At 37.9% G+C, this 24,931-nt stretch overlaps 1 protein-coding gene across 2 annotated transcripts in view; it reads right to left on the bottom strand.

Moving 5' to 3' along the window:
• LOC5575719 (phosrestin-2) overlaps positions 1-24,583 on the bottom strand; it is a 149,710-nt gene extending 125,127 nt beyond the window's left edge. The window contains exons 1-2 of one of the 2 annotated variants that reach the window (XM_021850170.1): positions 23,882-24,583; positions 18,190-18,234 (exon numbers count right to left, since the gene is read on the bottom strand). In XM_021850170.1, coding sequence (XP_021705862.1) covers positions 18,190-18,234; positions 23,882-23,946 — 110 coding nt within the window. In that variant the 5' untranslated portion in view covers positions 23,947-24,583. The remainder of the gene's footprint in view (positions 1-18,189; positions 18,235-23,881) is intronic. The other variant, XM_021850171.1, reaches the window with a different exon arrangement.
• Positions 24,584-24,931: the final 348 nt, after the last annotated feature.

The raw sequence follows: 24,931 nt of genomic DNA, 5'->3' as shown, positions 1-24,931 counted from the left end.
CCGGGACAAGTTGGAACGGCTGGGGTAAGATGAAATGGCAGGCTATCATTGGATTTTTTTTTTAAATGAGAAATTCAACTACAGAAACATTAAGTTAACAAATGATGCAAACTTTTAGGGCAGAAAGATTTGCTAACTTTTATTGACATCAGGTTCAAAACTTTGGATTTCATCATGCACCCCCCCCCCCCCCCTCCCCCATTGTTTCGACTGGTGTACCACCCTCAAAATGCTAATGGAATTTTTAAATTTTATGTTCTGATATAAAAATGGATTCTCCTTAGATTGGATTATCTGAACCATTGTGAACAACCCAAAGAAAAGAAGAAATCAAATAAGACAAGAAAACACACCAGCTGTCAGAGAGCTGTCTCCTCTCTCTATGGGGTATGGGTCACTGCATAAAAATCGTCCTCTCTCTTTCACTCTTACATAAAATTTGTAAACAACAAGGCCAGTAAACGTCAAAACCCCATACTAAATCAAAACAGTGCAGAGCCCTATACCTTAAAAGATCAATCCAAACTGGTCGCAGTGGTTCATACTACTACTAGATCAAAATACTTATCACTGTATTAGTTTAGATGTTGATAGTTAGCCTTAGGTAGCACTATCATCCCACAGTAGCATGCAGAATAGTTATTTCCAGGCAACTTAACTACAACAAAAAAGTCACATGTGATATTTTATATGGGGATTTTTTTTTATTAACGGACAATTTGGGTCGGAGGTTCTCCGATTTGTATGAAATTTTCACCAGAGATAGAGCTCGTGGATATATGACCAAAAGTGAAATTCAAAAAAATTATAGTGGCCTTTTTTCCCGGAAAACTCTAGATGAATTTTCACAATTTCCCTATATACCTCAAACTTTAAAAATTCATATCTCCTGAACTATGCATCGTAGAACAAAAGTTTTTTTTAGTGAAATCGAAAGGAAATTTCCTCAGCAATTTATTAAAAATATAAAAAGAAAAACATTTCCCGGAAAATTTTTCACCATGAAGAAAATTGCCGGAAAAATAGCGGAAAAACTATCGTCAAATTTTCAAAAAAATATTTTTTGTTTCATCAATTAGAGTATGAACTTTCGTCCATAGACGCCAAAGTGGTATCTTTTACTTTTTTCTTTAGATTGCTGAGGAAATTTCCTTTCGATTTCACTAAAAGACTTTTGTTCTACGATGCATAGTTTAGGAGATATGAATTTTTAAAGTTTGAGGTATATAGGGAAATCGTGAAAATTCATCTAGAGTTTGCCGGGAAAATAGGCCACTATAATTTTTTTGAATTTCACTTTTGGTCATATATCCACGAGCTCTACCTCTGGTAAAAATTTCATATAAATCGAAGAACCTCCGGCCTAAACCTGTCCGATAATTTAAAAAAAATGCCCATATGGGACAATATAAAATATTATTAGTACCTATTAACCAGAAAACCAAAATGTACATATAACGAAATCACCTGGAGGCTTTGTGCGTGCAACATTTCACTTATAAGATGTCGCGACAAAGCCTTCTATACGTACAAAAGTGGAGGCGATATACCCATACAAAGTAGAGTGTCCGGAATTTGAAGCTGTCCGTAATATGAATCAAAACGGTACGTGCATATATTATGCGATGGATAATAGCATACAATGCGAGTGCATAAATTTTCTACCGAACTTACCTATGATCTTACGCGATTTAACTTATGATAACAAATGTTGATTTGACAGCTGCTACGGATTGATTCGACTTATTTTGCACGAATGTACGGGAAGAAACAAAAGGTACAAATGAACTCAGAAAGAGAGCGTTTTATGCGAGGAAACTCATCAATCTGGCGATTTGGCAACACGGTGATTTAACTCGTACACTGTTAAAAATAATGAAGATTACACGTCATGTAAACTTCATTCATGCAATGTAAACATGACGTCATGTAAATTTAAGTCTGAAATCATGTAAAAATGTGTTATATGTCATGTAACCACTCAGGATTCTGCTGGATTACATGACATATAATTGAAGTTTACATGACATATCATGTAAATATCCATGATACTCCACGCTCCAATTATGTGCATTATATGTCTCAGAAATTTACACGTTTCGTTCGAACTGTGTATGAATAAATGAGTTATTACGTGAACTTGATGCGACTTCTAGTTGTCTGGAAAGATTGTTTTTGGTTTACTTGAATCCTGAAAGATTTCATTTATTTCATCCATTTGAAGTTGACAAACGTAGCAAATAACTACGTTTGGCGCTTCACGGTTGCATGTTTGCTCTTATCCAAGGCATATAGTGTGCTACATTAGTATAAATGATTGGTAAGGTACATCCGCTTGCATATGAGACAATTCCAAACTGCACAAAACGCATCCCATTGTAAAGTGCAGTGTATCCCAAAGGTCCGCCACTGTCTCCGTTGCATGCGTTTGCGCCGTTTACTTCTCCTACGCATAACTGGCTTGGATCCAGCTTCAAATCAAGTTGATCCATCCATTTCTGGCAGATAGAACGCTCCGCTGGTATGACCACTGCTTTCAACAAAGTCTTAGAATCTCTCTCATGTTCCGTAGCTCCCCAACCGGTTACGATGTATTTCTCAGGACTGAACATCATTAATGATTTTGTTACCGGTAAACATATCGGTTGAATGTGATCTACAATTGTGAATATGTTGAGTTGGATTCTTCAATTCAGTGAATATGTATTACCATCGAATGGAACGTCCCTGTCGAGCCGAATAAGAGCGATGTTGTGAAGCCTGGTGTCTGACTCGTAATTTTGGTTTCGAACGATACATTCAATCCCGTAGTCACGAACTGGCGGAGCACAATCTCTGTCTTCGCCTTCGCCATTGCAATCTATGTACTTTCCAATGGTATGCTCACCTAATTTAACCTTAAGGCTGGAAATTTAGAGATTATCTATAGATATAACTTAAAATTTTAATAACTTCAATAAACAACTTACATTATTTTGCTGGAATCAACGCAATAAACCGACGTGAGCACGTAACGCTTGTTGATAAGCGCCCCTGTGCAGAATAGTTCAATTGGTGAATCAGTGTTATTATATATAAGGATTGCCATCCATGGGAACTCAAAGACTTTTGCTTTGCGTCCCTGAACAATGCGATTAGGGGAATAGAGACCGCAGTTCCTTGGCAGTAAGTTTGGGTAAACTATGAATGGGCTTGCCTCTTTGGCTTCACATCGCTCAAAACTGGGACCTGAAAATGGGATCAGTTTAGTAATCATTGCCAGTTGGTTAATAAATCAAATGCGTTATTTTATAAACCTTCAGCGGTTGGCACATAATGAACATCATGAAACATAAGATTTGTTACCGACGAAATCCATCGCAAGTATTCACGAACGTTAGTAAATGCTCCATAGCTTTTGGCTTGACATAGGTTGGAATCGTCCCGTTTTTGGGAGTAGGATACTATTCCACCCAAATACCATACATTATCCACTTGGAAGAAAATTCCTCCGCCACTATCTCCGTTGCACACAATAGTTCCGTTCAAATATCCAGCGCAGAATATGCCTTTATCCAGAGTTTCACCGAACACCGCTCGATTACTAGCGAGACAAGTTATGCTGTCGACAACTGGCATTTTGGCGCTTTTCAAAATCGGCGAAATGACTTCCTCTTCAGTCACTCCCCATCCGATTACCGTCCCGTACTGTCCGACGAGACTGTCCGAGGTACTCACACAAGCTGGTTGCACATAATCATTGAATCTAGCCAAGGTGTTTAGTTCAAGGATTGCAATATCATTTCTGAGTTCCAGACCGGTAAAAGAGTTTGGTATATGAATCTTTTGAATTTCATGCTGCTGTAGGGTTTGTGGATTCAGTGCATCCAAATTGTGAACTCCAAGCCGAACAAAGATCCGACTATTTGCTAATTGATACTGGTTATGTTGATTGATGGTGCAATGTGCTGCCGTTAGCACATATTGCTCACTAATTAGAGTTCCACCGCAGGAGTAACTATTTGATCGACTATTTCTATGGTAAATAGCTACATGCCACGGCCAAGCTCCCGGTGCAGTATTGTGACCCTGCACGATCAGCTCATTTTTTCTAACTTGCGGAACACCACATTGTAGGGCATTTCCCTTGTGAATTGTGATGACTTTAAGAAAAACAATTAGGCCAAAAATAAGTAAACGTGATGCTCGACTTCCAAACATCATGCACTGGTAAACCACAAGAATCAACATCTACTTTAATGCACTGCCCAAACGCTACTAAAATAGCCAAACCGGATCAGCTTGACTATTGACCTGTTTTTTTTCTTTTGTCAGGTGTTCGTCATTAACTGTAGGCTTCCGCCCATGTTATGCTTCAATACGTAGAGAAACCCAAGAATTGTGTTGAGAACTTCTGAGTTGAATCAGTTTGGAACTTGTTTCTGAAAGTAAAAGATAATAACTGCCTCAAATTAAAAAAAAATCAATAGAAAACTCCGTTCGGAATTCTATGAAACATTTATGAACTGGAGTCCCACAAGGAGATCAAGCAAATTCTTTTACTTTGTTTTGTAAACATTTAATAAATTTTCGAACCACGGTAAAAAAATTCACATATTTTCCTGGAAATTCCTATAACACCAATGGAAAAATTTCAGTCAGGAAATATCACGCGTATTCTGGCTTGTTTCGACACTGGAAACCAACAGACGCACAGTGGTTCCATTTGTTCTACGAAGCGGTCATAAATCATTCTACTCAATATCCGATGATAAATACCATCAGAAATTGCTAAATTAATTATTTTTGATTGTTAAAACTCCATCGAGATTGATGCCGTTATCGATATCACTTCAAAAATTATATTTAGGATGCGGAAATCATATTGCGAATGCTCTGTTGTTTGAATTATTATACAGTGTCTTACCGATTTTGGCAACAAGGCTCGATTTTTATGTTGCCAGAATGGGGATGTTGCCAAATTCGGGAATTTTGAAATGCTTATGTTTTTATCATTCTAATCTCTTAAAGTATCAGAAAGTGCATGGCAATTACTACGAATGATGTGCAAAATGTCTGGGAGCCTTCTTCAGTTCAGCTTTTGATTTAAAAAGAGGAACATCATGTACTGATTATATCCACCATCTGAAAAGCACAGTACAAGCGTGGTATTACTTTCAGTGGCCATTTGCGACTGTTCTAGAGCGCGAATGTGCAGCTTTAAAGCCAGACCATATTGAAAGTAGTAGATTATGAATACTGGATCGGTTAAGGACCCTTCAGTGTGGGTTTGTTCTAGGGATTTCTTGAACATAGAGCCCAATTTTGGTGACCACACGTCTTAATAGTGAACAAGTTAAAGTTCTAAGTGGAAAAAAGTGGAAGTTCTTCTAAATTACTTCTTACTATTACTATCAATGTTATTACGGTTGAAATATAATGTCAGCTTTTTTGTCGAGACTCGCACCGCCATGTATCCAGAAATAGAGTTAATAACGAGTTCTTTTCAAGCAGTATTCTCATCTGCTGAGATTCAGGAAAAATCAAGCTGAGAGTTGCAAAATTAATGATTAGAGGATTGGGGCCTTCCTGAGCCGAGAGGATAGAGTCTGCAGCTGCAAAGCAAAGCCATGCTGAAGGCGTGGGTTCGATTTCCGGTCGGTCCAGAATGTTTTCGTAATAAAAATTTTCTTGAGTTCCCTGAGAAATAGAGTATCATCGTACTTGCCACACGGTATACGCATGCGAAAATGGCAACTTTTGACATAGAAACTTCTCAGTTAATAACTGTGGAAGTGCTGATTGAAACTAAGCTGAGAAGCATGCTCTGTCCCAGTGAGGACGTATTGGCAAGAAGAAGAAGAAGGATTGGAAGATGTTTCTTGAAAAAAAAAAATCATGTTAAAGAAATGTGTGGCGAATTGAAGCAACGCGAGCAGTCATATTCGAACTGAAAATTTTAAAAGGTTGCTGGCAAAATTTCGAATTTCATTCATTTCATTGCGTTTAATTTTCAAGAGAATAGCAGTAGATTTTTTTACGAACTCGTTAAAAAACTGCTAGCAAAATCTCTTTGGCACATATGAATTTACTCAAGAATTTCCCCAATTGATGGTAGAAATACAATCGCTACATGTATCCATAATGTTTCGATTTGATTTCTGTAAGATTCTGTTACATCCGTAACAATGAAAACAGAGAGCCTATAAAATGTAGCTTCGAGTCAGTGGAAATAATTCTCGAAAACTTGTTCAAATACAGTTAACTCTCCCTTACTCGATATTCCGTACCTCGATATTGAGTTAGAGAACCATAGTAAAAGTTGGTTTTCATGGCTAACTCGATGGTCCTATGGAACGCAGTGCACTGCTTTTGTGTTCTGTAACTTGATACCTCCCTAACTCGATGGTCCCTTCAATATCGAGTAAGGGAGAGATGACTGTAGTCTCAAGTCAAAAAAGTGAATAAACTTACTTTATTGATCCTACGTGTTTCGCAGGCGAAATTCCACATGTTCCGCTCCTACCCGACTAGATTTTTCACTTTTAAAACGTTTAATTTCCGGATTTACGAAACGACGAAAGTAAACATTCGCAACCTAACCACTACTTTCGCCGCCCCGCTGTATGGAGAGACAAAGTGACTTAACCACGAATCAAAACAAAACACTACTTGAGCCGATTTTACACTGGTAGAAAAATGTCGAAAGTAACTGTATGAAACGGCTTATCATTTTGTTATAATTATTTTTGTTGAAAATAATAGAAACTACCTAGTTTTTGAACGTGATCTGATTGTATGCAATATTTGAGCGATGTACACGGCGAAAAAATGTTAAAAAGTTGATTCATTTTAAAACAGTTTTAGAAGACAGGTTGTGATTCTTCTCAATTAGTTTTCTCAAACCGTATGACAGTTACTTACGTCGATTTGAAAAAGTAATCGAGAATTGTTGTAATCCTTAATTTTAAAGAAAGTTCTTCTTTTTAATTGTGGAGGTGTCTAAAGTATGCATCCAAACATTCTTCTTTAATTATCGCAAACATTCTTCTTTAATTATCGCAAGGATGTGTTCAGTAAAACTTTTGACTGTTGAAGAAGCGTCAATTAGGTCTAGATTGCTAAAGATGATTTCCAAATGTCTGCATTTGATAAATGCGATAGGAAGAAGAACCATATAAATGTTAATAACCAAAAAATTTCCAAAAAAAATGTTGATAATGGGCTCTTTTTTTACTCACTAGGTATTAGAATTCTTCTATCAAAACCCATTCTCAACAATTTGCTCAAATAGTCCTCTAGTGATATGAACGATATTTCTCGATATTTTCCTCAACAACTGTTACTGAAATATCTACAGAAATACCCAAAAGAAATTGCTTATCAATTATTAAATAAAATCTTTTACGGAATAACTAATCAATGATCACGAGATAATTTGGAAACATTTTCAGGATCTTCAGACCACCACACATAATCCGATTGTTACGTTGAAAAAATTACAAGCAAAATAATAACAAAACATTAGTGATCAACACAGTAAAGCTTATCATCTTAACATTTCATGCTTTATTACACTTGTTTTTACTGTCGATTACCATCCTATTCCATCAAATTGTTATGCCGTTTAAACAATGTAGCAATTATTTATACAACTTGCTTGCTTTATGAGAATTCTCATGTACGTTAAACAATAACTTTGAAATATGCGCGTTTTACTCATAAGTACGTTCAGTATTAGCCAGGCCCATGACAACCATATATCGATACACAGTGTTCTTCGTAGCCAGGATGTCCCGGGCGATAAATGAATATCGCCCACTGTCAGTTGTAAGAACTGTGAAAATAAAGACCATTGTTTTGTTTAATTGTTTGCTATGGTTTGATTATCAATTTTTGATATTGTTAAATCAGCTAATAATGTGCCAAAAAGTTGAAGCACATTCAACATTTCGATGGTTTTGGAAGGAGAGCAAACATTAAAAGGCATCCTGCAAGCCTCCAAGCAAGCATCAGTGATTTGATTGTGACTCTTGCTCGATTATGGATCATAAACATTAAACAAAACTTCGCATTCTGATTGCACTCTCGATTCAAATTACCCGAAAATGGGTAAACACATGAAGATGTTGACTATGCTAAAAGTCGTCCCGTGTCATGGGCCTGGTATTAGCTTTCTTAGCTCGCAATGGTCACCAACATTTTCATTTTGACTTATTTACACTTTGTTTTAACTCACAATATTAGGTTTAAGTACTTAATAATCAATTTCAAAAATATTTCAATGTGTTGCCAAAATCGGGAAGAAAATGTTGCCAAAAACGGGTGTTACCAAAATTGGAGGTAGACAAAAGCGGGTGTTGCCAAAATCGGGAAGGCACTGTATGTGCAAAAAACTGACTTGCAATTATCTCTCCTTCCGTGTCTAAGATTAACAATAGTATTTAATATTTTATTGATAAGTACCATTAAATCTATATATTGAAAGCAATATATTAGGATTATTTATTGCGAACTTGAGAAGATTCCCCTCACAGAGTTGCTTCACATGCTCAGAAGCCTACTTTTTGGTATGTGGATAAAAAAGGTTATGAAAATTTTGAAAGTGCCGAAGTTGTATATACCAAATAAATACTTGAAATACTTATTAATTGAAAATGTCGATTTCACATCAAATCTTTACCAAAACCAAATAACGAACATGTCACTTAATGTAATTAACTTTAAGTTTCAAATATTTGCAACTGAGAAATAACTAATGAACTAATGGTAATATTTTATTGCTTCTTAATATTTTTTATTCCCAAAATGTTATTCTTTTAGCACTGTATATATAGATGCTGGAATGTCGTTGAATATCTTGTTTTGATGCTCGAAATAAATTCAAGAACAATTTCATGTCATTCCTCCCACACTTTGGGAAGTCATGTCATACATATTAGAATGGCTGTTATACCAATTCTAATTTAATAGGATTTTATTGTCTCAGCGCCCTCACTAAAACTACTTGTTAAATCAATATACAATGTTGCATGTGCATTCATATCGAATTGAAGTATGAGCAGTGAAAATTTCATGATTTTGCATATTCATTTCAGTTATCTACAAATATACTGGTATGTAATCAATTCTATGAATATTTTTACTATTGCCTCTATTGGTAAAAACTCACAACTTTGAAGGCACGTTGCTAACTTGTTTGCAAATATTTGCAGCTATAACCTTCAAATGTGCATTTTCCTACTCAAATGAGATCATTCGGTGGCAGAAGTTTGATTAAATGTGATTAAGAACATATTTGAAAACGTACTTCAAATAAAGTGATGTAGTTACGAAGTGAGAATATTTCTGTCCTCAAAACTCACATCAATACTGACTCCTAGATGTCAAATAACACTCTAAAACGTATCGGAAGTGATAGATATACATCTGTACTAATGTTCTGTAATCTAAACTGATTGAAAAATCATTTGATTCTGATTTGCAAAAACAACAAACAAAGTGCTGAAATTGCTTAATTTTTAACGTATTTTTCACATATGCAAAATACACTCAATCATTTATAGCCTTACTATGCATATCATACAGAAACGCCTATAATATTTCTGTTTTTACATTCTTGAGATCACAATTGATTCATGAAAAGGTAAAGGAATGACAACCAAGACATTTTGTTTTTCGATTTATGACCTATGGGCGGTACCACTGTGAGACGCTACTCAACATCAGTAGCATCCTCAGGTGATGTGGGGATGTGAGGGAAATGTTACATTTTACTTGCTTTATGGAAGTCCAAGAGTCCACTGCACTGAATAGGTACGTGAGCACAAATACAGATAACCGATACTGTTTGCTTAACCGCAAAACACGAAGCGGACATCATCCTTCATCGCTCGCTCCACAGGAGAATCCAACAGATTCAACGAATCACAAACACTACACCTTTATGGCTTTATCTATTCTTAGGAGAAAAAAAAATAAAAAGTGTGCTGTGCATCGTACCCTTTAGTTGTGCGTACACAAATTCTTTCTGCTCTCGAAAGTTTCTAAAACTACCTTAAGCAATAAAACAGTACTTCTCAGTGCTACGAAAACAGAATTTTTCAGTGCTATTTTTTAATATTTATTGATTCTTCTTCGATTCGGTAGGATTCCTCTTCGATAGTTGCTTGGACTCGTACCTTCAATTTTTCGTCGAACCCGTTAGGTGGTAATCTTTTTTGAACACCATCTTGAAAAACCAATCTCTTAGAAGATTCTGTCGATTATTCAATGAATTTGAATGCTATGTACTACAAAAAAAAAGGAAGGGTGAATATCTGATTTCACAACTTAATTCCAAAACAGTGTTTTAAACACTAAACTGTCACTAAAACGTGGCAAAAATGGACGATTTCCAGCACACGCTAGTACTCGGTACTCTTGTCCAGGCTGAAATGCACCGACGACTCACTGCTCCGCTCTCCAAGATTCTCCAGGAATTCGCCTGAAATGGACACCCAGTGTCTGATATGAAAACCTCCACGGGAGTAAATGTATTTCACCTCATTCGCTCGTTGAACCGCTTCTTCCACTGTGTCCACGCTGTCGTAGTAGTCGTTGACGTAATGCCACTTGACTTGGTCGCTACCGTAGCCTCCGGATACTGATCTGAAAACTGCTCGGCGTTTAAGTTCTTCACGAACTGCGCTGAACTAGGCGAGCACGTGGAGCCGAAAGTCGCTACGTCCATAACGTAAACCTGCAGAGCATCGTCGCTGCTGCCTCGGAAAACGAATCGCTGCGCCTGCTAATCCTCCGTTCTGATGTGGATTTAGTGTTACATTTCCTGTATGTCCCCACCAAAGGCGACCGGACGCTCTCGGAAAGGGCAGATTACCCGTGGGAGGGAGACTAGCATATCCGGACCCTTGAGCAACTCCGAATTCAGGAAGACCCCATTAACTGACGCTGCAGCATCCCAGACCACGCGTACCTTGCCCGGTTTTCGTGGATTAACCACAACATTCAGCGGCAGATACCACACATATGCTTGTGGCGTCTCCGTTAACTTGGCGTTGGTTGCTTTGTGTGCGTATCCCTTCATCTGGTACCGATTTGCCGACACACGATCCTTCAGCGCTGGACTGCGTTCCAGTTTACGGTCGAGGGCTTTTATCCGTCAAACGGCCATTGGGTAGCTGTCGAGAAATCTTCTCTCGTACTCGATCTAGATCCTTCTTCCAGGAATGCGACGGTATCGTATTGTCGCTTGCCGACGTAGAGCGTCACCGGCATTAACCGGAAAATCACCGTGCAGTCCGTTTTCACTTTCTGCAGCTGCACTGATTCTTCTACCCGGTTCTACATTGTGCTTGTTGATGCAGACTCCACAGAGTTTCTGCCTCTCGACCTCTTGTAGCCACTCTGCGATGTTCATTCGCCTGAATTCCTCGCAGTTCCTAATCAGATGATCCGTTCGCCTGCAAATCCAGCAGGGCCGGCTGGCCACCTCGCTACTATTGACTTCACTGCGCTTCGGCTCGGACTCGTGTACATGCACGAACTCCCTCTTCCGATTGTAATCCTTCCTAGGCCGCACCCGGTCGTTCATCGACAGTGTGATGAATTCCGCTACTACAGAGACGTCGGACACTATGTCGGTCGCGAAGTTCGTGCACAATCTCCGCGGACTGTCCACTCTGCCCTGCTTGTACCAGACCCAGTCCAGCTTGTAGCTTGGCGGCAGCTTGTCGACTAACTCCTGCACCAGCATCGGGTTACTGAGGTGGTCGTTCAGTCGTGCGGCTTCCAAATGTTCGCATAATTGCTTCACCGTGATACCAAAGTTTATGAACGTTCCTCACCTTCGGCAGCAGTGTATTCAATAGCTTCTCGGGCTTCCTGAACAGGCTTTGAAGATCCCGAATAAAATCCGGAATGGAATCAGGCAGAACTAACCGGCTCTTGATTGCCTCGAGCGCGTCTCTTTGCAGACAGTCCTGTAGCCGCTTCAGATTTTCCAAATTCATGAATCCACACGCCGCTGTCATCTGTCGCTCACGGCTTACGTCTCACCGGGGTGGCAGAGCTGCCAGAACAGACCCCAATCTGGCATTCGTCGGAAAGAGCTGTCTCAAGAATATTATTCAGTTCACTTCAACAAAAGTGACCTAAAAATATTGAAGCTGTAGTAAACTCAAAACTTATGTTCGATGTCTGTGTGACAAGGTAACAATTTCAGAAACCTGGTGAAAATTTTCAGAACCCCACTTAGTGCCATCGGTACCATAAATAAAGTCAATACCAAACATTGCCGCATGAATGCTAAATGCATGATTTGCGGAGGTTCTTCTCACGCTAAGGACGTCTGCTCTGTTAAGGAAGATACCAAAAAGTTGGTATGCTCAAATTGCGGGGGCAATCATAAATCTAAGTTTTGGGATCGCTCTTTGCGTAGACGAATCGTCAAGACTCGTACCAGGCAGATGAACGGAAACGTTTTTTGTAGCAGGAATTTCCCGAGAAGAATCTCCAACAATTCTCATTTTTCAATTAACGATCGCTTGCTCAATAATAATACCTATCAGATATATTACAATTAAGCTTATTTACAAGCTATTTTTCTGTCAGGTAACCATTCGAATCGCATGGAAATTTCTATGCCAAAGTTGTTGCAGGAAAAACTTCAATTCCTCTCATCAAATTGTCTTCCTACGGGTAATCGTTCGAATTGTCTTAATTTAAATGAAAATACCCATGCTTATGTTGCCGCAGGAAATGTTTTTTCCGTCTATTGATCAACGAAAAATCCCAACAGAAAATCGACAGAAAATGTACCTACTTCTACTTCAAACTGAAATAAAGACATGTTACACTTCCTCTGATTTTGATTTTTCAACTGAACAATTTAATCAATTGTGTGATGCAATATTCAAAACCACCACAATGGCTGAAGTAGTCCTAGTTGGTGTATAATTTACTAAAAAAATGTTTTTGGGTTACTTTTCTCTAAAAAATCCAAAAAAATTCTTGAGTGTTTTGAATCGGAATGCTTGTTCTTTGAATGGTAAAAGGACGAGCTGTTTAATTTTCTAACAGGTACTAACATACATATAGTAGTTATTACTGAAACATATTTGAAACCTGGATCCAAACTCAAAAGAGAACCAAAAATTTTTGTTTATCGTATTGATCGACTGGACGGATCATGTTGTGGAGTTGCTAGCATCTTTCATGGGCGTATAAAACATCAGCTTTTTTCGTCATTTGAAACCAAAGTTTTTGAAACTTTAGGTGTTTCTGTTGAAACACAGCTTGGTAAATATACTTTCTTAGCTGCCTATTTGCCTTTTCAATGCATTGGGCAGCAAGTTAATTTGCTTCAAACTGACATGCGCCATATGTAGATTGTTTAGAATTGGTGACTGTTGCGATGAATTTGTAGTGAAACTGGCAACACTGATGGATGTGGTATCATAGCACTGTATTGAAGTATATTAGTTGTTGTTTGATGTTAATAGGATATGGATGGTTGGTGAATTTGTTGCTGTGGTAAAGCTGAAGTGTAAAACTAGAATGTAAGTAATGTAATTAGTATTTAAAGTATTTTGTAATGTGAATTCAACAATACATTTTAGCTATGAAGCTGTGTAACTTGAACACTGCTGTCGAGAAGTTTTAATTCAACCAGAGGTAACGGCTCCCAACAGTGACTTTAATGCAAAAATCGCTCATGGAATAATTCACAAAGCAATTGCAACGGCCTAATTTTATTTGATAAATATTTCTCAATTCAATACCCTGATATGTCTTCCAAATTCTGGAAACCCTTTTTCGATTGATTTGGTATGATCCGACTCTAGTCACCTTTGTAGCCAACTGGTTACTCATGATAATTTTGATTCTGATCATGTCCCTGTTTGATTTCAAATATCCCATGAAGCGATTCTCAATCCTATCAGCTCCATTTTCAATTATTTACGAGTCGACTGGAAAGCAAATGAATACATCGATAGTAATCTTGATGTTAACTTTGCAAACAAAACTTGATATTGAAAATGCTCTCGAAACTTTAACGAATTACATTGTTGAAGCAAGTAGCATTGCAATACCAAAATGTGAAGTAAAATTCGAATTTGTGATTATATACGATGTTATTAAGCTCTTGATCCGCCTTAAAAACGTGAGGAGAAGGCAATTTCAACGCACTCGCGATTCTGTTATCAAAATTATATGGTAGGACCAGCAAAAAAAAAATAAAATTAAAACGGTTTTTACAGTTGACACAACAATTTTGAAAATAAAATTTCTCAATTAAACCCTGGCTCAGAGCCCTTCTGGAAATTATTAAAACCCACTAGTTCAGTTGAAAATCAAGTTACTCAGCATTCGAATGAATTCTCAATCAAGATAATCATTTTTTACATTCTCATCAAGAAACTTTCAGAGAGCAGCTTATTATTAAGTAGATGAAAAAACCGAATTTAGTACTATACCATTTAATTCCACTAGAGTTTGTATCCTTTGACAGATACACGTATTTCGACCTCAACTGTAAGGCCGTCTTCAGTGTCGTGTACTAGACTCGAATTCGTCTCGTCTAGTAAGGCCGTCTTCAGTGTCGTGTACTAGACTCGAATTCGTCTCGTCTAGTAGAGTCTCGTCTAGTAGAGTCAAGTCTAGTACACGACACTGAAGACGGCCTTACAGTTGAGGTCGAAATACGCGTATCTGTCAAAGGATACAAACTCTGATGGAATTAAATGGTATAGTACTAAATTCGGTTTTTTCATCTACTTATAGGTATTCTACTAAACAGCTCGAAGATTTATTATCAGCTTATTATTGTTGGTTACAGCTCCTGCAGAAGCTCTCTGCTATCGTCCAATTAGTTTGCTTTCTTCTATCAGTAAGCTTTTTGAAAAGGTCACTGTAAACAGAATGAATGTCCACGAAAATTCAATTTAGGCCAATGAACAGTTCGGATCCGACATGGACATGCGACCACTCATCATCTTTTACGTGTAACAAATTTGATTCGTTTCTACAAATCTGAAGGCTATTCTACTGGTCTTTCTCTTCTAGACATAGAAAAAGCATTCGACGGTGTTTGGCATGTCTTTATGTGTAAGATTCAACGCCATTTTAAGGAAAAGTAAGTAAGAAGTTCTTATTAGAAATTTAAAATCAGTGTATAGACTGATATTTTTCGAATTTTCTTAACAAAACAGATAGAGAAAGTGTACCAGTTATGGCCATAGAAATTCCCTATTTGGCCATATGTGTTTTCTCGAAAAATTTCACGTTTTGAATATTTTTAAATGTTCGAACATCAAGATATATTTGAAAAGAAACTACTCAAACACACAAAATCATTAAAAATTTGATGATAATCGAATTATCACGTACGTCGAAATAGCGAACCATTATGTCCACAACTGGTACTGGTAAAATTGCTTATCAAACTTACAAAAAAATTGGAAAATGAAGTTTTATGAATTTATTAAGTTTGTTCACATGAGTAGTGAAATCATAGTAGGACGTCTCGAATGTGGATCTCTTTGTGGAAGTCAACGCGATGCATGAAATTCACTTGAGTTCTGTTCTCAATAATGACGACACTTCCTACTAGCTTCTCACACTTACATAAAAACCTGGTTTGAAGAAGTGCACGGCATCCGTTTCCTTTCCGATACCGGATTTATGTGCCCGTACGATTCGCTGCATCGTCACATCTATATATCCTACATTCGATAGAGAATGCTCATGCATAATGTATCTGGGGATGCTAAGTTTTCCCTGGAATACCGTCTGGCTCGCAAAGACGAAAGACGGAAAACTATCAACCCGAGGGGAGGCAAAGTGCACCTCGTTGTTTGTGGTGCATAATTCAGTTTTACACAGATGGGAAATTGCATTATACACAGAACAATCGCCGAGCTGGAAAGCTACTACACTAGGGGGGTCCATTTTTGTATGAGAGAAATCAAGCTGTGAAAATCTTTAATCTATGGTCCATAAAATAATTGGAACAGTATTTCCCATATGTTTGGTCAATTTTCCTCATACAAAATTCCAGCTCGTTTAGCCCCCCTAGAATTGACAGATTCCGTTTAAGTATTCACTGTAACTACTGGTGGTCCAATTGAACAAATTTGAGGGGCGTAACTGAATGTTTTTGTTGTTTGATCATAATGGGCCACCCTACTACAAAACCCATCATCGTCATCAACATTGGCTTCGGTTGACTGGCTTGTTGAATGAAAATGCTGGCCTTCCGTTCGTCGTCGACACCGAAGTGTCCTTTCTCTGCGGTGCAAATTTTGAAGAATGGATCAACTCTGTTCTGAGCGTTGCCTTTATTCCCATTCTGTAGGTTGGGCAAACAAAGTCAACAAATGCGGATTGTTGGGAGACGAACGTTTTTTGTCCTTCCTTTGTCGAGCTAAATATAGACTAGTTAACTTTTGATTTATGAAGTAATTGTGCTTCTGAGAAAACAGGATTCGTTGACCTATTCAGTATTAACATATACACTGTAACCTCAATTAACGAACTAGTTTGGGGGTTCGTAAATTGAATCAGTGCGTAATACGAGGGAACTTAGTTCGTGAAACGAGGGCTACTTATTTGGAGTCTACTTGTAATTAATAATGTGTGCAACTTAAGATCTTCCAAATACTTTTTGGAGTTTATGTGTAGAAGAATAGCTAACAATACTGGAGCCTAGAAGATTGTTATATTTTGTATTGTCAGATCCGAGTTTTGGTAACTAAGTGAGTACACCAGGTGACGGGATTGGTTGTCTATTGGCTACCGCTTCTGCTTCATAAGCAGAAGGTCATGGGTTCAATCCCAGACCCGTCTCTTTCCTCATACTTTGTAGTTGTTATCTTTCATTTGCTTCTATCTTCTGCTCTTAATCTATCACAGTTCATCTATTCGTTCGTAGCATTTGCTAGAACTAGAAACGGACAAAAAAACGTATGGGCTTATTCACAAATTTCATGATGTTACGGCCCATACAAAATTTGTAGAGTATTCGCACAAAAAGTGTTACAACGGGGTGGGTTGGTGTTCAAATTGGCCAAGTTTGGGCGTTATTATATACATGAATGAACCCTATGAATCTTTTGCATGGGTTTCCAACGATTTTCTCCAACGGGAGGTCGCCATCTTACACGAGCTGGAAACTGCTTAATAGTGATGGCCACTATTCTTGATTCTCTTCTTACTCGTCAAGATACGTGTTAGCATAAAAAAAATCTAAAATTGGACCATTCTTCGAAAAGCTACACTAGGTGCAAAATTATGGTGTCGCGTTACGTCCCATTTGCGCCTAGCACTTATCGAATGGGAGATATTGTTGCGGTGCGCTTAAAGCGGGGTATATTCAATAATTTGCCTGTTTTATTAGGTTCTGCAACGCGTTGATCGAGTAATATTGCGAATTTGGTTAGGTGGAAGTATAATGGTGGATTCCATTAGTTGAATGTGATTCCTAGATTGTTATAATGCTATAATGTGATTCCCAGATTGTTATATCCAGCATACTATCCATTCCATGACAATTAAAAAGACACTGACACGTTAATGCTTCCAGTGGGCATTTGTGCCCTTTGAAGGACATGCTAGACAATGGATTAGCATGCAACGCCCAGTGGCACAGTCGGAAAACATGCCTCACGAAAAGTTTACCGACCTGAGGCGGGAATCGAAACCACACTCACTAGCACGATGCGGCTAAATGCCTGGTGACACTAACCGCACGGCTACGAAGCCCACAATTGTAGAGATGCAGAGGTATATTCAATATCTATTAACAATAATTATTGCACTAACATACTTCTCTTTCCCAGATGACCATGAAGACTTTTTTTTAATTATGTTAGTATTGATTACAGTCATTAAGTAAATAGTAAGGATATCACCAAGTGTTTCTCAGGAAATTTTATTAAGAATTATTTTTAGCATTTGAAAGAATGCCTCGAAGAATTTCCCCAAAATTCTTTAGTCTTTCGTTCGCCTCCAACTGATGGGAAACCTGGCTACGCCAATGTTTACCTTACACATACTCACTTGAATCACCTAAATTTAAACCTACAGTGATTATATCGAAAAGCTTGTTGGGAAACAAAACAATGCCGGATTAAAATGGAAGAAGCGAGAGCGTGACAATAAGCTAAAAAAAAAATAAAGGCAGACATAAGCAGGCAATTGTCTTCTTACCTTTGTGATCCAACCGGATCCGTGTCGGCATCCCTCGAGAGTTTCCTGCAAGAGCAAAGGAAGCGTGAAACAAAATTTATAGTGGGAAGAACGGAACGTGATTCGTAAACGATAATGCTGTCGGATTAAGGTAATAAGTTTTATCATGCTTTTTTGTAAATGTAATGGATGATTCTATTACTACGATCTTCCCGATGTAAGATTATCCGGAATATAAGCAATATGTTATTCTTAAACCAGTATTATATGTAGGGAAAAGTGAGACAATTGAGTAATTTAAAGGAAAGATTGAAAGATGGTGTTATTGTAACAAAGAGTCGCGAGCACCATATGGGATAGAAATAGGCCCATTTAGTCATGTTTCTGGATACGTCAATTGAAGAGAGAGTCGATAAGGATGGACTTGTCAATTAATCCTACCGAAATAAAGTACATGATAACAGGTAGATATAGAGGTAGGCCTAAAGGTGAAGCTGAAGAAGTATGCAATAAAGATGAATTTGAGGTTAGGGGCCTTCCTTAGCTGAATGATAAGAGTTCGCGGCTACAAAGCAAAGCCATTCTTCTTCTTCTTTCTTCTTTCTGGCGTTACGTCTTCACTGGGACAGAGCCTGCATCTCAGCTCCACAGTTATTAACTGAGAGCTTACTATGCCAATGACCATTTTTGCATGCGTATATCGTGTGGCAAGTACGATGATACTTTATGCCCTGGGAAGTCGAGAAAATTTCCATTACGAAAAGATCCTCGACCGGTGGGATTCGAACCCACGACCCTTAGCTTGGTCTTGCTGAATAGCTGCGCGTTTACCGCTACGGCTATCTGGGCCCTAAAGCAAAGCCATACATATTACGGATTTCGGAACCAGCTTAAGTAGCAAACTTGCAAACAAAAACGAATCACGAGTTGTGTCATGTCTATGAAGGTTCGAATATCATTAAGCGTATAAAACACGGCAGACTTCAGTGGGCTGGTCGCTTGGTATGAAAATCGTAAGAAACAAATTCGAAAATTAGACGCTGACTGCACCCAGTGTTTCACTGGGATCTGGGAGCTCTGAACGTTCGGGGTAACTGGAGAAGTCCAAGATCGACGATGATGGAGCTGTAGAATACGTGACTTGAATGACGTGATGCTACGATGTAGCCATTATAGGTATCAAGGTAGCTAAGTGAAAGGTGGTTTGGAGACGATACAATCTTTGCGTTGTTAATCGTATGACAGACGTGATTAAACCCTAACCGTGCAGATAATCAACCATAACGTTTATGTTTTGAAGTATCATAACCAACTACCTAGCTACACATACAGGAGTATAATTTTAAAACAAGCATTGATGCTAATTCTAAGCAATGGAGTTTATTTTTATCAAACATGTGCATGCATAATTTGAAAAAAAAAGCAATTGGTTTCTATCGATGAAAATATGTGCGATTTGCTTCCAGTTATCCTGAAAACTCATTGATTCCATGGTAGCATAGTCTACATCCATCTCAATTCGCATCGCTCGAATAGAGCACATAAAACGAGCATTGAATGCAGATATGATCCGACCATTATTTTTCATTACTCTGTAAAATATGAGCACACACAAATCTATACCGTTATTGGTTACGCTCACTTTCCGGCAGCAGCGTCTGGTCTTTCTGAATAAATTGTGTGGCAATGTCGGGTAAGAGCTCATATTTATTACAAAGTAAACAGCAGAAGTGTCGCATTGGTTGAAGGTGGTACGGTATCCTTCTAATGGTTTCTTGTGGCATCAAAAGTAGCATCTTCCTGCTGCCAGATGACAGACATAAAAAAAATATGTGGATTAAAGTCCTGCAGATGGGGCACCCTATGTCCGGAGGGTATTATTATGCAACTTTGAACTCTAGATTTTCTTTACCAGGAAGTTGCTGTGATCATAAAAATACAAGTTATTGAAATGCACAATTTATTCCATCTTGAAGTGAGGTAAGAGAAATACAAAACGGTTGTGAAACTAATTTACCTAAATACATAACGAATTAATCGTGGCATGGGATATTCTAAACAAGTAACTTTCAAAAATCACATTTAAGGCATTCAAGCCAAATGTAACAAATATGTAAAAAATATTCCCTTATTAGCAGAAAATCAAAGTTTTGTCTAAAGAACAAGCTTTTGATCTTCAAACGAGTTTTCAGGCCAGCCATGTTGTATGCTGTACCAATATGGACTAGCTGTTGTAATACCAAGAAGAAAGCTCGGCAAAGGATAAAAAAATGTTTTATTAGTATCATTCCAAACATTACATTAATTTCTTATATCTAGGTGTTCTGTGTTAGACAACACTATCATCCTAATTTGGTTAAACAAATTTGAGATTTTATTAACATTTTGTTAACAACATATTACATTTCATTTGCCGTAGTAGTTCCGATTTTTTACAGGTGAGTTGATTTCACCTGCTTATAGGAGAAAAAAAAACAAGTTTTCAAGTTACTTAACCTAACTTAACCTAAATATATCACGCATTAATCGTGGCAACAGAAGATTATAACGATTTTTGCCTGAAATTGAAAGTTTAAAATAAAGAGCTTTTGGTTTATGTGGGAATATTATTAGTTGAGTTTTGGAAGCATAAGGAGAAATCTTCCATTTTTGCAAGTATGAAGAAAAAATATCCAAACGTTATTGCAATCGACTGCAGATGACACGCAGGTTTCGTCCTTTGGCGGAGAGGCCTGTGTCATCAGCAAACAAAGATTTTTGACATCCCTGAGGTAACTCAGGTAAGTCAGATGTGAAAATATTGTATAATATTGGTCCCAAAATGCTGCCTTGAGGAACACCAGCTCTTACAGGAAGTCTTTCAGATCTGGAGTTCTGATAATTAACCTGAAGTGTACGATTTGACAGATAACTTTGAATTATTCTAACAATGTATGTTAATTAAAGTTTTTATTTTAATCTTACGATCAAGCCTTCATGCCAAACACTGTCGAAAGTTTTTTTTATGTCTCGAAAAATAGAATTTTCGTTGATGTGGACCATCTTTCTGTTCAAAATGACCTTTTTAAAAAGTTTACTGAAGGAGGAAAGCAAACTGATTGGCGATAGCTAGAAGCTTCTGCGGGATTTTTGTCCGACTTTGAAATTGGTACAACCTTAGCATTTTTCCAATTGCCAGGAAAATGTGCTAATTGAAAATATTTTTTTAATATTTCAACTAAGAATGATAAGCTATTCTCTGGAAGTTTCTTGATGAGGATGTAGAAAATTCCATCATCGCCAGGAGCTATCATATTTTTGATGTTTTTCAATAATAGTTTTCACTTCTTCCAAATCAGTCTCCAAGGAATTTTTGAAAACTTTCTCTTGCTTGAGAATACTTACGAAGTCGTGAGTAACCTGATTTTCAATTGGACTAGTAAGCCCTAAATTCAAATTATGCGCGCAAACTGCATAGCAAGTTTTTGAGCTTTTTCGCAATTAGTTAAGAATAACTTGTTTTCCTTTTTCAATGCCGGAGTTGGATTCTGGGGGTTTATCAAAATTTTATATAAATTTCCAAAGGGGCTTAGAACCAGGGTCCAATTGAGAAATTTTATTTTGAAAATGGTTGTTTTTTAATTGAGTAAACATTTTTTTTGCAGATTCTGCCATGTAATAGTCATAGCAAGATCACGAGTACATTGAAATTGTCTTCCACGTTTTCAAGGCTCCTTCCTCCAACAATGGAGTTTGTTTATGTTCCACAGCATTGTCAATATCAAGCTTTGTGCGAAAAATCACGATTGCTATCGATACCATCAACTAAAAATTGAGAATTGTTGGCGATTCTGCCTGGGGAATTCTGGCTACAAAAACGTTGCCTTTCATCTGCCTGGCATGAGCATCAACGATTCGTTTACGCGAAGGGCAATCCCAAAAGTTAGACTCATGATTGTCCACGCAATTTGCACATACAAACTTTTTGGTATCTTCCTTCACAGGACAGACGTCCTTAGCGTGAGAAGAACCTCAGCAAATCATGCATTTAGTATCCATGTTGCAATGTGTGGTACCACGTGTGTGGTGTTCTGCAAGTTTCCTCTAGGTCTCTGGAAATGTTCCCATGTCACACGGACATCGAATTTAAGTATTGCCTTTGATACAGCTAAATATTATTTTAGATCACTTTTGTCAAAGCGTAATGTTCCTGAGTAAGCCCATTCCGATGAACAGTTTTGCATTTGAACGCGTTCAGTTTGCGTTCCAGTTCAAATACTTGAACGAGGGATCAAGTAGGCTTGAACATTGATCAGTTCAAAAAATTGAACCCATGGGAGCTGAAAAATGAACGCGGAAAGAAAATTGTTCCCTAGGCTCATACACAACACATTTCCATGCGAAAGTCATACAAAATATGCTAGGAAAGATCGATGGTACCATAAATTTGGAATGATATGAATTCAACATAGTTTGATGTATTTTTTCGTGTTTGAGGCTGCAGTGTGAATTTATAAGTGAACGGGCGTTCCTGAGCATTGACAAAATTGTGGACGAAAATTCAATGTTTACTGCGTTCTCGTTCAAAAAAGGAACGCGTTCAGTTCAGTTTTGGCACGCGTTCAGTTCAAAATGCATCACTGCCGACGAATGCCAGATTGGGTTCTCTTTTACATAATGATTAGGTACTTGGACTGGGAAGAATTCAAATTATTCATATATTTTATTTTTGATCTCTTCAGGTGACTTAAAGTCAATTGAAAAGTCTTTTCAAGACGACCTTGAACAAACGTTCAGTTTTGTCGTCATAAGTAAAATATTGTGCTTCTTCAAGAATTTTAAGCGGAAGTTCGCGATCTTTATTAGTTTCCGGCAAAAAGCGACAGTCTCCTTTCTTTGCGATTTGGAAGAAGACCTTGATTCCCCTAATGCAGTTCAAGATCTCCTGCCTAAATCCCCCAAATTAGGAACAACTGACCACGATAGGCGGCACTCTTTGCTTCCTCACTTGAATCAAAGAGCCTGGACTAGAGGCTCCTTCGATTTGATGTTCGGGAAATTTATAAAGCATGGAACCAGCATTTCACCCTTCGAAGAAAGCGCGCATTCTAGAGTAACGTCGTTTCTTCCATTTTTGTTACGTTTAGTGTCAGTTTTGAAACCAACTCTTTTGGAAGGAGGTTGATAATTGAAAGATTCAAAGAAGTTGTGATCTTTTAAGAGGTTTTTTCCCAAGACGGTATCCACAAGGATTACCACCACTAGCTCTCGCTAACTGGTCAAATGAAAAATCGGAGGCACGGTTCTAAACAAGGATCGAAACGGGATTAATAGTAGAAAAAAATAGTATTGAAATGTAATGTTTTTTTAGCACTGCTGGTTTATTGCTTTTGAAAAACTTCCGAGACCAGAGAGAATTTCCTGGGAAAGAAAATTTCAGATACATTGAACATACATAATAACACCATTTGGACATAGCGTGATGGAGGTTCAGTTATGTTACGATTATGGATCACGCAAGTTTAAGGATTATCTGCTCAGTAATCCTTCAGGATGGATAGGATTAGCTTGCAATGTTGGGCACAGAAGTGAATAAAGTTTAAACATGTTGAATGAATTATTCATGTGACATAATTGTGTGATTGAACAGAGGAGGAAAAACTGGGATGAGGCGATAAGAGTGAACGCAGAGTACAGAATTACAGCAAAGTGTGCTCTCTTAGTCGAGTCATACCTTTCCTCCGATGCCGGTGATGGTGCTTTGCATATTTCCTGATCATCTTCCTTTTCCTTCAGCATACTTCACCCCCAAAAGTGTTGCGAACGTGCGACTGCAATACTATTTCTTCCTTTGCCGTTCAAGAGAAAATTCTCGTGGTAAAAAGCACAATCCTTCACGGTTTTTAGAAATATGCTATGCCAGCACTGTGATGTAGCTACCGATGGTTACGATGGATGGAGCTGAATTTTAACGAATTTCAAGCATTTCTCACAGCCAACGGGAATGATGGTTCCGTTTCGAAATCATGAACTTTAAAGTTGAGTTCGTTACACTTCACAAGCACGCTTGAACCTTCCACGATCGACGCGAAGATTGATGACACCCTTCGACATGACACTTGATTCACTCACCACCTGATGTCACTTGTTGATGTAGATGATGCTGGTTCGCGAATGACTGAATCTTCAACGGAGGCAACGCACGTTCCAATTTTGGGAATACTTGTCAACATTTAGCCGGGATTTCAATAGGATACAGCTCGGCACTGATTCTGCTATTCATAAATAATCCCATCTAACGAGCTAACACGGGAAGAGACACATGCGTATGCATCAATTTAATTTTCTTTTTTCGCGGGGAGATTAGAGTGCTTTCTATTCCTCAAATAAAGCACGGGCTGTTATCCGATTTAGCTCTTTTGAGGGGGTATTTGATGGTCTGAAATGGAAACAGAAATGTGGAAACGATTAGGTGATTCATTTAAACGGTTTTGTGGATTTGGAAGAGTCTTGTTCGTTTTTTTCATGTGCATTTAGAATTCGCATTTTTAATAAAATACCAATCCGTAGAACCGAGACGTAAGTTTTGGACTGTATGACTGGTATTTTAATACAAAGTTGTTTGTTGCTCATGCTTGCATACATTCCAGAGAATCCTCGAACATCCTAAGAGCATCGTGTAGCAAAATAGATTGCACAATCCAGGAATGATATTTGGCATATGAAGCATCACTCAAATTTGGCATAGAGTAGTTTCAACAACAGCTGTCAGAATTTGAAAGAA

The sequence above is a fragment of the Aedes aegypti genome, chromosome 3, assembly GCF_002204515.2.
Source record: "Aedes aegypti strain LVP_AGWG chromosome 3, AaegL5.0 Primary Assembly, whole genome shotgun sequence".
NCBI classification, from domain to species: Eukaryota; Metazoa; Arthropoda; class Insecta; order Diptera; family Culicidae; genus Aedes; species Aedes aegypti.
Note: the sequence above shows the minus strand (reverse complement) of the source record. Positions and strands in the feature narration are given on the sequence as shown.